The sequence below is a fragment of the Antrostomus carolinensis genome, unplaced genomic scaffold, assembly GCF_000700745.2.
Source record: "Antrostomus carolinensis isolate BGI_N321 unplaced genomic scaffold, ASM70074v2 scaffold9082, whole genome shotgun sequence".
NCBI lineage: Eukaryota > Metazoa > Chordata > Aves > Caprimulgiformes > Caprimulgidae > Antrostomus > Antrostomus carolinensis.
In genome coordinates, this window is record NW_010297570.1 from 82,333 (window position 1) to 98,172 (window position 15,840).

Below are 15,840 nucleotides of genomic sequence, written 5' to 3' on the forward strand. Positions count from 1 at the left end.
TATGGAAATGCCCCGCTATCATCACCACCTCTGTCTGCTGCACAACTATTCTGTTGCCAGTCATTTAATACCACACTCTGCTAAATACATTCATTCCACCTTTTTTCCATCCTTCACCCTTTTATTGGCTCCATTGACCTCCATTTGGTTGAGGAAGGTGATGCTGCCAAATGAGGCAGTGAGAAAAGCCACGCTGGAAGATAAATGTTGGGCATTCACTCTCACTGATGAAGTGACCAAGCTCGTTAGGTACCAAAACACCTTTTTCCGTAAGAATTAAGGTAAGAGAGAGGCAATGAATACGTAATGGGACACAAGCCACGTACACAACTGGAATACTTGGTGGATCCCATGCAGTAAGGAAAAGGAAGAGACAAGATAATGACCATTGGGATCAGTATCTGCAGCGAAAGCCACTGTGTGCATGAGACCCTGCAGTGCAGGACTCTCCTTGAGCTCCTGCTGTGGTGGGAACCACACACACATCTCCCAGAAATGAGGAAAGATGAAGGCATCTACTCCAAAAACCCATGGGAGGGCTATACCCCACTGCCAGCATCTCCCACCGCTCCTTTACCAGGCTCTCCAGCCCATCTCTTGGTGACAGGCACTGCAGAGACACATGCACGACAAGGACATGGCAAAAAGGGCCAGGATGCTCCTACTCACATGGACCTGGAGGATGGTGGTGCCCACAGTGGCATTCTCAAAGAGGCTGACGTTGTACAGGGCCTTGCTGAAAATGGGCCGGTTGTCGTTCTCGTTGATGAGGTTTATCTTCACGCGTGCAAAGCCGACATGGTCTGGGATGCTCTCATTTGCAAAGAGCTGGGCAGAGACAGGAAGTGAAAGGGAAGGGTTGGAGGCACTGTTTGTGAAGTTTGACAGAGTTGTGTTCTTCTTTAATGGAGAAAACAATGCTCTCCTGAGCTCCCTCACCAGATAAGCCAGCTCAGTGCTAACCACCAAAGCATGGATGCTCAAAAAAAGAGCCCCTTCAACCTCCCCAAAAGCTGCTCAGCTTGAGCTGACCTCAGCCCTTGGGCGAGCCAAATGCCCTGCACCACCTGCCCCAGCCTCTGCCTTGCAAACTGGAGAACCAGAGCCTGCCACCCTACCGCAGCCTGGAGCAAGGGCAGGAAGGCTTTTGCTCATCTTTCTCCACCAATGCATGAAAGCCCCTCTGCCAGGACTAACACTGCTGGTGTGGTATGAACTTGCTTTGCCTTCCTTAAGGATTTACAGCTCAGGCAGAGAGCAGGACAAAGCTGGAGCAGGAGGCTGGGGAGAACTTTGGTGCTTGATAGGTGCCCTTAAAACAATGTTTTATGCTCTATAAAGCTTTTACAGCCCTGTGACATAGCAAGGGGGAACACGCTCTACTTAAGCTCTTGCAGATGAGCCTTTGGATGTTGGAAAGAGAAAAGGTGCAGAGCAAATCTCTTCCCCACCTCCTCCTTTTCCTTTAGTAGTATTTCAATTTTTTTGGCAATTTTGGAATCTTCCAGTGCTTCACAGTGTGGATTAGAGAGAGGAAGAGAGAAGCCTGGTTAATGGTCACACTTAGGTCACCCCTAAAAATATGTATGTCCCATAGAGCGCAGGGCTGCAGCCTTACCGAAAATTCGTAGCGAGGAATGGTCTCAAAGTCCAGCGGCACTGCCACACGGACACGGATGTCCGCCTTCCCCTGGATGGAGGTCGGGGAGATGATGAAGTGATTGGAGTTGTTGCCCACCAGGTAAACCTCGAAAACACTGTTGGGTCCCTGGGAAGGGAGAGAGGGAGGTTGACAATGACAAAGGAGGAAGGACCCAGCAAAGGCGCTGGCTAAGGCTGCAGGGATGCGGGGCCAGCCTGGGGCCAAGCGTGGGGCAGAACACCGACCTGACTGCAAAGCCTGTACTTTGGGAGCAAATCTGCCCGCGCCAGCAGCTTGAGCACAGCTCTTCGCCTTCAGATATGTAAAAATGCAATTATCCAAGACGCAGGGGAGCGTTTCTCTGCTTGGGTTTTGGTTAACTGACTCACAGGGTTCAGCACCAGCCTGAAGCACTCTTTGTTGTGTTTTATTACACTTACTGGCTGTACAATGCATATGATTTCTATAAATCTTCTTTTCATATGCACCCACTTTATACCAAATCTATGTGCACTTGAAAGGAATGCATCCCTGCGATGCACAGCACACAGCTGCAGGGAAAATCCCTTTTACTGTTTCAAGATCCAAGCACCGCACACAGTATCATGGGCTGGAATTTCACCACCTCGTGCTGGGGGGCACAGCACAGGTGCCTCTCCTAAACAGAGGGCTCTTTCCAGTAAGACAGCTCAAACTGGGAACTGGAAAACTTCTCCTCTCCCAAGACCTGGCTGGCAAAGCAGCAGGACCACCGATACACCGACAGCAGCATTTCAGACCCTTGCTCTGGGCACGGCACTCCTTCCCAAAGCACGGCCCAGCAGAGCACGTGAAAAGCAAGTTTAGAAGCTGCCAGAGCTGAATTTCCAATTTTCCCTGACTGACCTCCCTCCTATCAGAAAAAGGGACCAATTAAATGCACGAAGGGGCACTAATAGCAAAAGCTGGCTAAGCGTGACTGCCGAGAGCCGGCGACACGAGCAGAATTCCTGCTTGCCCCCCTCCTCCTCACACCCCCTGGCAGCCAGCGGAGTGGAGTCAAGATGAACACCCTCAGCAGAGTCACATGGCAGGAGCAAGCCCTGAGGATACCCACAGAGACACATGAGGAAGTCCTAAGGGCACCCACCACCTCAGGAACCCAGCAATGCTCGGCTGGTGGACAACGGGGAGTGAGCATCCCTATGGAGGGAACAAAAGGGACCCATCTCAGGGCGGACTTTGGTCCTTTCAAAAACTGTTTTGCTGGCAAACTGAGATTTGCCAACCCTGACATGGGTGAGGGATGCTTCCTGAGACTGGCACACAGCCTGGGAGGGAGGGAGCAGAAGATATGGAGAACAGTATCACTCCCCAAGCTTCTATTTCACGCCCTATCCTTAAGATGCCAATTTATAGCAAATGTCCATTTTCCACCAGCGACAAAAAGCCATTTCATTGAGGAATTTCTACCCAGCTCTGCTGCAGAGCCCACAGTGTCTCTCCCATGGCCTGGTGCCCTCCTTGCAGTACACAAAAGCACCTTTTTTGGCAGTGAGATGCGAGGGATATTTCTTGGAAGCTGGAGAGGAGCGAGTTTGTTGGAGGCACGAGATAAAAGTTGAAACATCAAAAGAAATCCAAGTATTTGCGGGAAGAGAGCTGAGTGGATTAATTCCCCTCCAACTGGGGAAGGAGATCAGCCTCCAGATAGCCACCATCCCTAATTAGCAGCCCCTTGAGTGCCTCAGTCTCCCCATGTGAGGTCTGGAGAAAGGGAATACATCTCCCTCTCGAGAGGGCTGCTGCGAGTTGCCATTTATATATTTATTCCGCTATTTATTTTTTTGTTTCTGCCCCCATGCTGCTTCCCTTGCTCCTAGTTCCTGGAGTCCGCCAGCCCCCTGCGGATGGCTGAAAGCAAATCTGAATATTCAAATTGTTATCAGCTGCCCAGCAGAAGGGGCTGGCTCAGCCTGGCTCACAGCTAGTACCCCCCACCCTGGAGGAAGCCACGGGGAGCTACTTACATTTTCCTCACCCCTTCCTACCTGCTCCTGCCACCCAGGGCAAACAACGGATCAGAAATGTGCTGGTGAAGAACAAAAACAAGCGCTGTCTCCCCGAGCTCACAAAGGTCCTGGCGTGCAGTGGTGGGCTCACGGCCGAGCATCATCTCTTTGTGGTGCCGAGGATGAGCTCGGGATACACAGATGTGCTATCGGTGCACAACCTGCTCGTTTCCCCCCGCCAACCCCTTACCCACCAGCTCCAGTACTGCTCAAGGTTCTTCCCACCACTGAAAACCAACTGGCTCCTTTGCATTCCTTTAGAGGCATAAATCAACCAGCAGCCTGCCAAAGCTTAGCTACCCTACAGTAACAAACCTGTCTGCATGCAGAAATGAATCTGAAATAAACTGAGTCATAAAGAAACGGGCTTTGGAGGGAAGTTCATTGTTGCACAGAGCTGAGACACAGCCGCATGTTTCCCAGCTCGTCTCATCCCATGCCAGCACACGGGGCCAGTGCTACTACCGCTGCCTCCTTCCCAGCAATCAAACGCCCTCCCAGCCTTAGCCGGCGTTGCAACTGATGGAAATTTCATGTCAATTCAGCTAAAAGACAATTGTAGCTGCAGTTGGGCATAATTATTATTTTGTTCTTTGCGTGCATATTCCTCGGAGCATGTAATAGGAGCTGCACCGTGTCCCTGCTGACACAACCTCATGCCGCTGACTGATCTACCTCAAATGCTTCAGATTTGTGATGGACCAGTTTGCCAACCCCACATGCGCAATCCCCATCTTAATATTTAAGGGGGCTGGAGTAGAGGGGAGACCATCCCTGGGCACAGCTAGCTCAGCATGGGCCAGAAGGCAAGGGCAGAAGCTCAGGTGTGAGGCTGTGAGATGCCAGGAGGTGGGTCTGTGTGTCCCTCCAGAGGTCCCAGTCACCATGTGGGAACTGCTTATGCACCTGCTATGAATCATGGCCAAAAATCTGCTCTGCCAACCTGCAAGACACAGCCACAGGGCATGGTTCACCATGAATCTGGGAACTCCTCACATCAGGAGGCCAGGAACAGCTGCATCAGCTGTTCCAGCTTCAACTGAGGATGGATCACAAGCTTTATCCCTGCTTTTTCATCCAACATCACCCACTGGCTTCATCTATCACTCCTGCTCCCAGCACATGGAAATGCTTCAGAAATTATTTAACCTTCCACCCATCAAAGTGAGTATTTAGCATCATTTGCCAATGGCTGCACAAAACCTCAAAAATAACCCCAGACAACTCTAAGCAAGCAAACAACTCTTCCTCAACCATGCCACCCCCAATGTCACCAAGGTGCAAAGGTAGGTTGGTGGCCTGCAATTATTTTCAGCACAAAGTGAGCTAGATTTGGGAAAAGCAGCTGGGGCTCCTCAGTTTTCTTCTCTTCACGCTGACTTGGTACAGGGCTGCCTTTGGTTCCCTCTACCTTAGCTCAACTGCAGTTTTGCTTTTCCAAAATGGAGAGCCTTGCCTTTCTGAAGAACAAAATCCACTGTAACTCCAGCTTTCCTCCCAACCACTTTCCAAGCATGGGCTATTACCTACAAAAAGCTGAGGAGTGTTTAATATCCCTCATTCTGGCAACTTTGCAAAGAAAGGAAAGTGCTAAGAGTTCCGGAGTGATGGAGGAGGAAGAGGAAAAAAGAGGTGGTTTTTTTTTTAAAAAAAAGCAATTAGTGCCTCTTTGTAGGGCTTAGATACCTTATGCCTGGTTCTAGGAGTCAGAGACAAATAATGCTTAATCCTTCCTTTGAAAACACAAGGCATAAAGAGGTTTATTCTCTCCACCCACTTCAACGCATTTAACTCGAGTGCTCTGAACAGCCCTTCCAGAGTTGCCTGCCTCTCCCCGCTGCCCAGCCAGCCCACTCAGGAACCCAGCACCCATTTGCTTGCTCTCAGCACCCATTGCTCACCCAGCACCCATGCACACCACCATCAATTCCCCATTCGTGGGCTCACTGGGCATGGGCAGCTTGTCCCCTGCATTCCCTAAGGACCTCACTGGGCTCATAGGTGATGCAGGATGCCTGGAGCAAAATGCTCCCCAGCCTTTCCCTTCCTCCTCCCCACGCTGGCAGCCCTTTTCTCCCATCTTTCTGTCCATCCTAAGTGGCAGTCCTTGCCCGCTCCCCCACTCCCGGAGGAGTTTTCTCCTTCCCTGCTTTCTCCAGGTTATCTGCTAAATTCCATACACGCCTGCACAGACGGGATCAATCCGAGGCTGCCTCGCCTTCAGCTTATCTCTGCTCCAAATGATTGATTTTCCCTCTTTAAGGGTAATTTGCTGGTGAATTCCATGTATTGCAAAAACCCCTGTGAAATCTAATTCAGCCCGACTGGCAGCTGGCACTTTTGGGAGAAAATACTCGAGCGCCGTCAATTCCCCTTTACAGTTTCTTGCTTTGTAGATCATATTTATAGTGTGTGTGTCTGTCATATGCATATATATACTAGGGATGATTCATATATTGCACCTGCACATGCATGGGCACATACGATATCCCTATGCGAGTCTCCGATGTAGCTTTATGCAACAAATACCGCATATTCCCACAGCCTGGATTTTCTTTTTTTTAAATTCCTCATTTATCTTCCTCAATACGCTTATTTTGGAGAATTGTTTCAAAATTATTTTAAAATGTCAGACCATTAGACTTGTGCTTTATACAGCCTCTGCCCTTTTCTTCCTCTTCAGTCAACCATGTCAAGAAAAATCAAGTGAAATCAATGGTAGAAGAACTGGTTTTTCTGGCATGCCCTGGGAAAGTACACTGCTGTTTCTCTTAATACACCTCTGCAGATCTTGCAATGATGGAAAGCTCAAATGGGGGATGTCCTGAAGAATGCCCTGCTCTTTTTTCTACATGGCCAAACCCTTGTCTTCTCCCTAAAATATTGCATTAAGCCACCAGGCTGTAAAATACCACCATATCCAGAAAGGATATCCATGTCCACCCCCCTCAGCCATCCTTGCAGGAGATAAGCCTGAGCTAACCAGCCCCCCGAATTAGTGCAAACTTATTCCACAGCTTGAGGCTTTTGCCCTCAACCTGGAAACAAACCTTGCTGCAAAAGTGGACAATTCAAGGTTTTAATCTTCTGTCTCATACACAGGATTTATTCATCCCTGCTGACCTATTGCAACGTGAATGAGAGGACAATCCAAGCCCAGCCTGGGAGTGTACAGACATACCAGTCTTCTGCGGTGTCCAGTTGAGTATAGGCTCAGTCTAAATACTGGGAAAGTGTCACAGATTTTCATAAACAGCTCTCAAATGGCTTTTGAAAGGTATTCAAGTGGTTTGCTGTCTATGTGGTAAAGAGAAAAACTCAGCTGCACAGAGGTTAATGCTTTTTTCTTGGTTCATAGAAGGCCAAGTCCAACACCCTGTGCAAAGCCTCTGTACCAATTTTTCATGTATTCAAGTGTTTTCGATAAGCCGGAAACAATGCGAAAAGAAAAACCAGCACACTCAGTTGAACACCTCTCATCTGCACCCTGAATCCACATCTGGGGTCATCTCAGCTCAATCCAGGTGCAACCTCTTGAGATGTTCCCTGTCCCACCTCGTATCCCCAGCCAGCTCCTCTTGGAGCAAGAGTACGACCATGTTTGAGGGAGGGCAGCTGGCAGTTTGCAAGGGACAGACTCAGAGGAAAAGGTTTCTCCTTGGAGGCACCCCACTTAGGTACCTTGTCTGAGACATTAATGCCAGCCTACCTCCAGAAAGGCACTTAAAGACAGAGGTAAATTCAAGCACATGCTTTCAAGCGTGGTCTTGTGTGCAACGTAAATACATTTTTAAGTGCTTTGCTGAATAGTTTAATCTAACTCCTTCAAAAAGCAATCGTTTAAGTTTGTGTAAAACACAGCAGAAGAAAGACAGACCAAAACCCCACCATTTAAAGAGGCTGCGTGGGCCTGGTTACAAAACACCTTCTTGTTTAACAGCCTTGGCAGCCCACAGTGTGTTTTAAGGGCCAGACCCACACGACACCCCTTTTCCCAACTCTACAAAGGCACAACCGGGGTGTATTGGCAGGCAGGTTCCCCAAAGCCACCCAACCCCATGGGACCCCTGTGTGGGGCAAAGGTTCAGGCGTGGGCTGCTCCATCCAAGTAGGATCTCAACAAGTGTGAGGGCTGAAGAAAAACTGTCAGAATTGGTTGGAGGGGTCAGAACAAGGCTAAATGGCTTGGCTGAAGAAAGAAACTAACCTGCCAACGGGCTCTCCCAGGAGTTAATGACATAGGTTGGGAGGCAGGAGGCAAAACTTGAGCAAAATGGTCTTTCTGAAGACTCTAGCTTTGATTTAATGTGTCTCTATCCATAGGCTCTCATTTATTTATTTAGCTGCTCTCCCTGGAGATGTGCATACTTCTTTTCTTGTTTTCCTTTGCCCCTTACACAAATGCACTGTGTCATCTCCAGCATGAAGGCCATGTTGGCAAAACAGTTTCTATCAGCCACATCCTCAGTCACATCCCTGCCCGAAGACCTTGGTCCTTGCCATCCCATCCCTCCATCCCTGCATCCACAGAGAGCTGAGAGCCCAGCATCATCTCAGTTACCTCAAATCCAGATGATTTGCAAAAGCCTCACAACTCTCCTGGGGTATTTGAGCATCCAAAATATCACCGTCAGGCAACTATCTTCCATTTCTGTAAGTTTTTTATTGACAGTCTGGGGGTCTTGGGACTTCTATAAAATACACTGCTTGGGAAGCAGTGCTAGAATAAGCCTGGCTGCAGGTGCAGTCCCAATTTTACCTCATATACATCTTTTTCATGACCTGGGTATTTTCTCCCCATTTTTTTCCGCTAAAGTGCTACCTTGATGGTTAATCCAGTTGCAAGCATCTATGAGGGGAAATAAGAAAGATCCACTGCAGGATAATGCAGAAGAAAGAAAAAAAGACAACAAACAATTGCTTATAACTTTCCTCCCTCCAGATATTCCAAGACATCAGCTCTCTTGTGCTTCTTATCAGTGAAAATAATGCTATGGTCAAAGCAATCTGTGCTAATATGACGGTCTCCAAAGATGCACACAGTAAAACTCCTTCAGACTCCCTTAGCACAAGAGATCCTCTATCAGCAGTTTTAAAAATCTCAGCCAATTCTTTTGGGGAAATCTCAGGAAATTAAAGAAATACACCAAAATAATGAGTCTATTTTTTGCTGGCACGATTGGGAAGGAAAGGCTATTTTTTATTCTCCCATTTTAAAATTAGCAAGGCTGAAGAGTGAATTCTTGAATGGGAGTCACTCCAGTAAAATGAGCTTTTAACCAGAAATAATGACAGATCCTTCATCCTCCTGGCACAAACAGAAGTGTTACAATGCCCTTCAAGAACAGATCTGCTGACATCTCTCAGAAAGCACGACAGTGGCTCTATTCAGAAACTATCCTAAGCATCTGTCATATCCATATCTTCTTTATTAGCAATTGACATTTTCAAGAAAAAACAGTCCCTTTATCTGCTTAATAGCTCATCTGCACCTCTTCAGGCTGAACTCATAACTCTCAGGTGGTGACATCACGTCACAAGTAGATTATTAGTTCTGTGTCATAATCACTTCATATGAAAAAAAACAGGATTTCTGGGTGGCTTTACAAGACTCGGTGAACTCCACCCAGGGCTGGGGAAAAGGAAATCCATCACTTCAGCCAGCAAAGGCACCTGAGAAGATGCACATTTTAATTGACCCACTGTGACTTTGGGGGGCAAGGGAAGATGTTCCGTTTCATATTCCTCTGTTTACCTGAAGCATCAGGAAAACATCCCGATGGGGTCATTTATTCTGACAAACCCTCTCGCTCAGCCTGAAGAGGAACAGGGATGGTAGGAGCCCGTGGCTGAAGCCTTTCTGAGGGATTTTGGAAAGTTCACCGTGAGGTGTCAGCACTTGTTTGAAGCAGACACCAAGCAGCGTGGTGGGGTTGGAGGGTACCGGCACACACAAGCAGCCAGATGTGAACTACACAAATCAAATAATTAGAGTAATTGAAGGCTGTGAGCCAAAGGCTGAAAAATGTCCTGCAATCCCTACGTGTCATGGACCGGCACGTAACAAGTAGGAGCTCCATTAACACGGGGGAGGAACCAGCCTCCAACGCTGCCGGCTCATTGGCAGTGATGAGCTGATAGCCCAGTCCCTTCACGCTTCCTCCAGCCCCACACCAGCTGGCAGCTCTTACCTCCTGCCCTGACAGCAGCCATACATGTCACCTCTGGGGCAGAGAGCCCAGGGGTCCTTCCTTTCCCCTCCCTAAGCAGGTCCCCTGGGAGCCCAGCAAAACCTCCTCCCTTTCCAAAACAGACAGCCAAAGGACTGCCCGACAGGAGCTCCCAGAAATGAGCAAGAATCAGCAACCCACATGATCCTATTTTCTGGCTCGTAATGCAGTGGCCGTGCAATCCTCGTTGCACCAAAGGACATGCCATGGATGCACTCAGGGGACTGAACAAGTGCAGCAACGGCAGCAGTAAGAGCTGAAAAAATGGCTATGAGGACATAATCACACACATCACCACAGGCCAACTGCTGACTTACCCTTTCCTGCACCCCCCAAAACCACACCAGTGCTCCCCTACAAGGGACAGACAGAAGCACCCACAGCAGGGGATATCTCACCTCATCTTTGTCCTGCACCTGGATGAAGAGGGGAAGGGCAAAGCCCACCTGGGCCAGCTCTGGGATGGCCACGCTGTACTCCGAGCTGTTGAACTCGGGTGCATTGTCATTGATGTCGATGACTAGGATGTTGAAGGTGGTGGTCACGGTGGCGTTGGAGGGTGTGCGGTCATCGTTCAGCTCTGTCCCCTGCAAGGAGAGCAAACAACAGGGCAGACTTTATTTTTCAAAGAATAAATGTAAAAGGAAGTGGGATGCTGTGATCAGAGACTCTTGCAGCTTTTGCTTCCACCACTTTGTCAAGGAAGGATGCTCAGTTGGTTCTACCATTGTCCCTTAACCTTGAGCACCATTCCACACCGCTGACCCATCAACACACACAGATGATGACCCAGCTCTTCCATCACCCCATGCTTCAAACCCACAGCACTCTTGCAAACCTTCCCAGGGGTTTCACATTTCCCTTGATGTGGCTGTGACCAAGTTCCTGCTTGCCCTATCATGCAACAGGTTGTCAGGACTCAGAGGCAATAGCCTTAAGTTGCACCAGGGGAGGTACAGATTAGATGTCAGGAAATGCTTCTTCACTGAAAGGGTTCTCAGGCACTGGAACGGGCTGCCTAGGGAGGTGGTTGAGTCACCATCCCTGGAGGTGTTTAAAAGACAGGTAGATGAGGTGCTCAGAGATCTGGTTTAGTAGTGGGCAGGTACGGTTGGACTTGGTGATCTCAAAGGTCTTTTCCAACCAGTTGATTCTACGATTCTGTGACTCAGAGTCACACCTACAGGGTAGGAGTAGGTGATTTCCCTGCCACGAGCATTTAAACCAAAAAATTACCTTGCAAGATGTGAGGGACAGTCCTCAAAATAAGGGAAGCCACAATGAAGCAAAGAACACTCCTATTTTCTCCTCTGCCATCTCTTGAGGTGGGACCGGGAGTAGGGAGCTAACCACTACAGCACAACTAAAGGGACAAAAAACTAAGGCAACAGAGGAAAACAAGATTTAGATCTTAAAATAGGTTTGGCAACATGTGTCTAAATACAGAGCTGACTCACGACTCCATATCACACCTCTGTCTCAAGAAGGACTTGAATTTTGCTTTCCCAAAAGGAAAAAGTACAGATTTTATTGCCAGAGAAGCAAGACTTGTGAAACAGCCTTTTCAAGCAGAGTCCCTCCTCTTGTCCTTTGGATAATCTTGCTTTGCTGTGGGCACAGAAAAGCAACGCTAACACGACCCACATGGCTCATTGCTATTCACTGCTTCTGCTCACAACAGCAGAACAGGCTGATCTGAACAAGGAGTAATCCAGCTGTATTTTCACTGTGTGCTCCAGGACGAGAGCGGCAGAGAACATTTTGGGTCTTGGGGATGTGGGACACAGAGAGTTGGCATTTGCAGGAGAATGCAAAGTTTGTGAGGAGAGGAAATAAAAATTTAACAGATCAACAGATTATGGTTGGAACTCCATTATCATGCAGGCAGGAAAATGGGTGAGTTTTCAGGTTCACAAACCTTTCCAAGATTAAACAGATATTTTTGTCCCTATTAAAACCAGACAATCCTCCCTCTCTTGATTTCTACTGAATTTAAACTATAAAAGCCCAAACCAAGAGATACCAGGGATGGATGCAGTTCTCTTCCCCATGCATAAAGCCCCACAGTACGACCTGTGCCTGGGACCAAAAGGGGTAATTTCTTGTGCCTTTGCCCCCACCAACAAAGTATTGCACTTGCCAAAATTAGAAGATGATGTGCTGGCTGCTGCCCTTCCAATCAGTGACCCTTCCTACTGATTTTTCCCCACCCTGGCCCAGCAGAATCTATACTTCTAAATGTGTTTCCAACCAGCTGCCCAGCTTGATATTGATTTTAATTACAGGGCTGTGAGCAGCGCCGGGGAGTTGCTCTCAGATGGGGCTGGTAGGGCTGGAAGACCATGCTCCAGTGCCTTTTCTTGATGATGCAACTTTTGGCATCACTCCGTCCCTGTGCCTACCTGCGCCTAGGCAGATGCAGACAATGAGCCGGGCTTTTTTCAGTAGTACCCTGTGACAGGACAAGGGGCATTGGGCAAAAACTGGAACACCAAAAGTTCCAGACAAACTTAAGGAAAAGCTTCTTTACTGTGAGAGTGACAGAGCCCTGGGACAGGCTGCCCAGAGAGGTTGTGGGGTCTCCATCTCTGGAGATGTTCAAAACCCACCTGGTCACCTTCCTGTGCAACCTGGTATAGGGAACCTGCTTTGGCAGGGGGGTTGGACTGGATGATCTCCTGAGGTCCTTTCGAACCCCTACCATTCTGTGATTCTGTGATGCCCTGTTACACCACTGCCTGCTGACATGAAAAAATGTTCCTGTTTGATGGGGTTTTGGGGGAGAAAGGTGGGAAATAGGGACAAGTGAGCACAATTCAGGTGCCTGAATGTAGGTGTCTTGTACTATTTGCAATCCCAGGGCATCTGCACACTACCAGCAGGCACAACTGCAGACAGATCTAGTAGGAGACCAGGTATGGCACCAAAAATGACCTTCTACATCTATACAGAGACAACCATGTTTTGGGCCACCAAAGGGGCTGTGTTAAACATCTTGCTTGGCTTGGCTGGGGAACAGCACACAGGAGCAACATGTCCCAGGTTTGCACCTCCACCTTGAAGGAATTGTTGCCAGGCAGGATGCCCTCCCCAGCCTGCTCTGCCAGTGTGCCTCCTGGGTGGAGGAGGTCTCACCTTCACCGTGAGGATGAATCCAGCACTGTAGAAGGGGTTTTCTCGGTCCAGTGGCCCATTCAGGGTTAAGGCTCCGCTGATATAGTCCAGTGCAAAGATGCTGTTGGTGTTACCTGAGAAAAATAACAGGCAGTGTGAGCACAAGTAGTTGGTACAGCTGATGCCAAATGGTGCTGGGTGTAACGCAGAGAGGGAAGTGGGATGACGCAAGCTTCTTCCATCACCTGTCTCCATGTGTGACCAGACCCAGTGTTTGAAAGAAGTTTTACAGAGCAGATCCATTGCCAGGCTAGGAGCTCCAAGCTGGGCACAGGCTGAGGTGGGCTCTGCAAACCCTGCACATTATCTCAATGTGTTTTAAAATGTAGTGGTTGTAACAGTCCTCTCCTCCTCTTACCTTCCCCAGCTCAGGGCTTAAAATGGTGCTCTCCTTTCCACAGCCAATAAAGACATTAACGCTGTAGGCAGCTGAAGAATTTCAAAGGGTTTTGGTTATTAAAATATGCAACAGCACAGTTGAAATCAGGACCAAATCCAGGTGTCATAGAATCACAGAATTATTCAGGCTGGAAAAGACCTCTAAGATCATCAAGTCCAACTGTCAACCCAACACCACCATGCCCACTAACTATGTCCTGAAGTACCATGTCTACACGTTTTTTGAACACCTCCAGGGATGGCAAGTCCATCACTTCCCTGGGCAGCCAGTTCCAATGCTTGATCACTCTTCCAGTAAAGAATTTTTTCCTAATATCCAATCTAAGCCTCCCTGATGCAAATTGAGGTCATTTCCTCTTGTCTTAGCACTAGTTACTTGAGAGAAGAGACCAACACCCACCTTACTACACCCTCCTTTCAGATAGTTGTTGAGAGCGACAAGGTGTCCCCTCAGCTTCTTTCTTTCCAGACTAAACAACCCCACTTCCCTCAGCTTCTCCTCATAAGACTTGTTCTCCAGTCCCTTCGCCAGCTTCATTGCCCTTCTCTAGACACACTCCAGTGGCTCAATGTCCTTCTTGTAATGATGGGCCCAAAACTGAACAAAACATGTCCTTAGGGTGGGCACAACCTCTCTCTTAAAATACAAGAATTAAGGGACATCAGTCCAGGTTAATCAGAGGAAGGTACAGACGGACAAAGCTCACAAGTAATTTTTCATGTAACAAGTGCTAGTTTAACTGTGAGGTCTCTTGCCAGTGGATGCTGAGGATAAAAGTCCACGTGTATTCAAGCAGAGACCGAGGAGGTTAATGAAAGAAAAAAGTAGTCTATTAAATAACAGAGAAGCCACGTGCAGGTCAGGAATTTTCTTAGCTGTATGTATTTGGTGCCTGGGAGAGTATTAGGGTAAGTACCATAGGCACGTGCCCTGATTTTAGGCTCTTGCCAAATACGTTGACACCATGGAGCTGCTTTGTTTTCCTCTACTGGAGCCAAATTTGGCCTCTGTGGTGGTCCTTCCATGCAAGCAACCAGACAGGATGCCATGGAGGGCTGTGTTACCTCCACTGAGCATCCTATCCTTAGCTTGACTCTTCCTCTGGAATTAGACACCCGGAGAAGATGAAGACAATGCTTGAGTTTCAAGGCCAGCAGATGCTAAAAAGACAAGCGTCCTGCACTGGGAATACCCTTGTGACAGTCCCAGGTGCTCTCTCTGTCAGCCAAACAAAAGAAAGCAGTTGGTATGTGGAGCTTGGGATACCTGATGCTGGTCCACCACAATACCAGAGGAGGCTTCTGAATTAGTGATGACCAAGGAGGTCATACATAGGCATACAGCCACCCACAACACTCCTCTCATTGTCTCATGGTATGCAGAAACCCCTGATCCAGCCCCAGATGGGAGCGAGGTAACCCTGCAGGTTACCTGTCATCCCAGTCAAAAATAAAAAGAAAAAAAACCCCCAACCCTGTCTTCTCAACATATCTCAGCATGAACAAAACACAACATTGCCATTTCCCTGGAAGGGCTGAGGTTAAACTATGCCAGTGCCATAACACCTTTGTCCCCCATTACCAAACCTTTATATCTTTCTCTCAGACCGAATGCCTCCCATTTCTGTCCTTGGTCCTCTCTTCTCTCCATCCAAAATGGCCCATTGACTGCTAGCCAGCTTAATGACCTGATGCACGGCTACTTAAAATATTAACAGCAGCCTCGCTCTTTTTAAATCTAACTTTCACTTCCATGCATGGAGATCTCTAGTCTCCTCTCTTGGACATTCCCCACTTTTCATCTTGACTTCCCACCTTTGCTCTGGAATTTATGGCTGACTCTTTAGGAGAGTTCTTCTCATACCAGCTTTGAAGGACACTCCACGAGATATATTGAACTGTGCTGCAAGGCATTTAAATGCTCCAGGATGCCACGTTGCTATGGTAAAGTTTATGCATCAGGACGATCTTGGAACACTCCCCCTAATATAAAGTGTAATAAAATATCTTTTTAATCACAAAATACTGTTCTGCTAACAGGAACCTGTAAATGCGGAGACTGATGGATTTTAATGGAAACAGATCAATAGAGCAGGGATTTGACACAAAGGACTAAATCCAGCGCTGAGCCCCGTGTCCTAAAAATGGTTATGCATTTCATATTTGACCACAGTCATTTTTTGAAGGATGAACAAATAAATTAAGGACCCAAATACCCTTCCACGCTGCACATCAGAGGCTTTTCTCTAGCTCAACCTTCCCAACATGGCTCAGATGGTCAATAGGCACCTGATGTCCCTCGGGTCACCCTTCTGCAAGTAGAGAATTGCTGGGTTTGCAAATT

The 15,840-nt window shown here is 48.0% G+C and overlaps 1 protein-coding gene across 1 annotated transcript in view; it reads right to left on the minus strand.

Moving 5' to 3' along the window:
- The window catches only part of CDH23 (cadherin related 23), a gene marked incomplete at both ends in the record, with an annotated part of 119,411 nt that overhangs the window by 82,103 nt on the left and 21,468 nt on the right, over positions 1 to 15,840 (minus strand). The window contains 4 exon segments of the mRNA XM_010162174.1: positions 670 to 828; positions 1,619 to 1,768; positions 10,322 to 10,510; positions 13,059 to 13,171. Coding sequence (XP_010160476.1) covers positions 670 to 828; positions 1,619 to 1,768; positions 10,322 to 10,510; positions 13,059 to 13,171 — 611 coding nt within the window.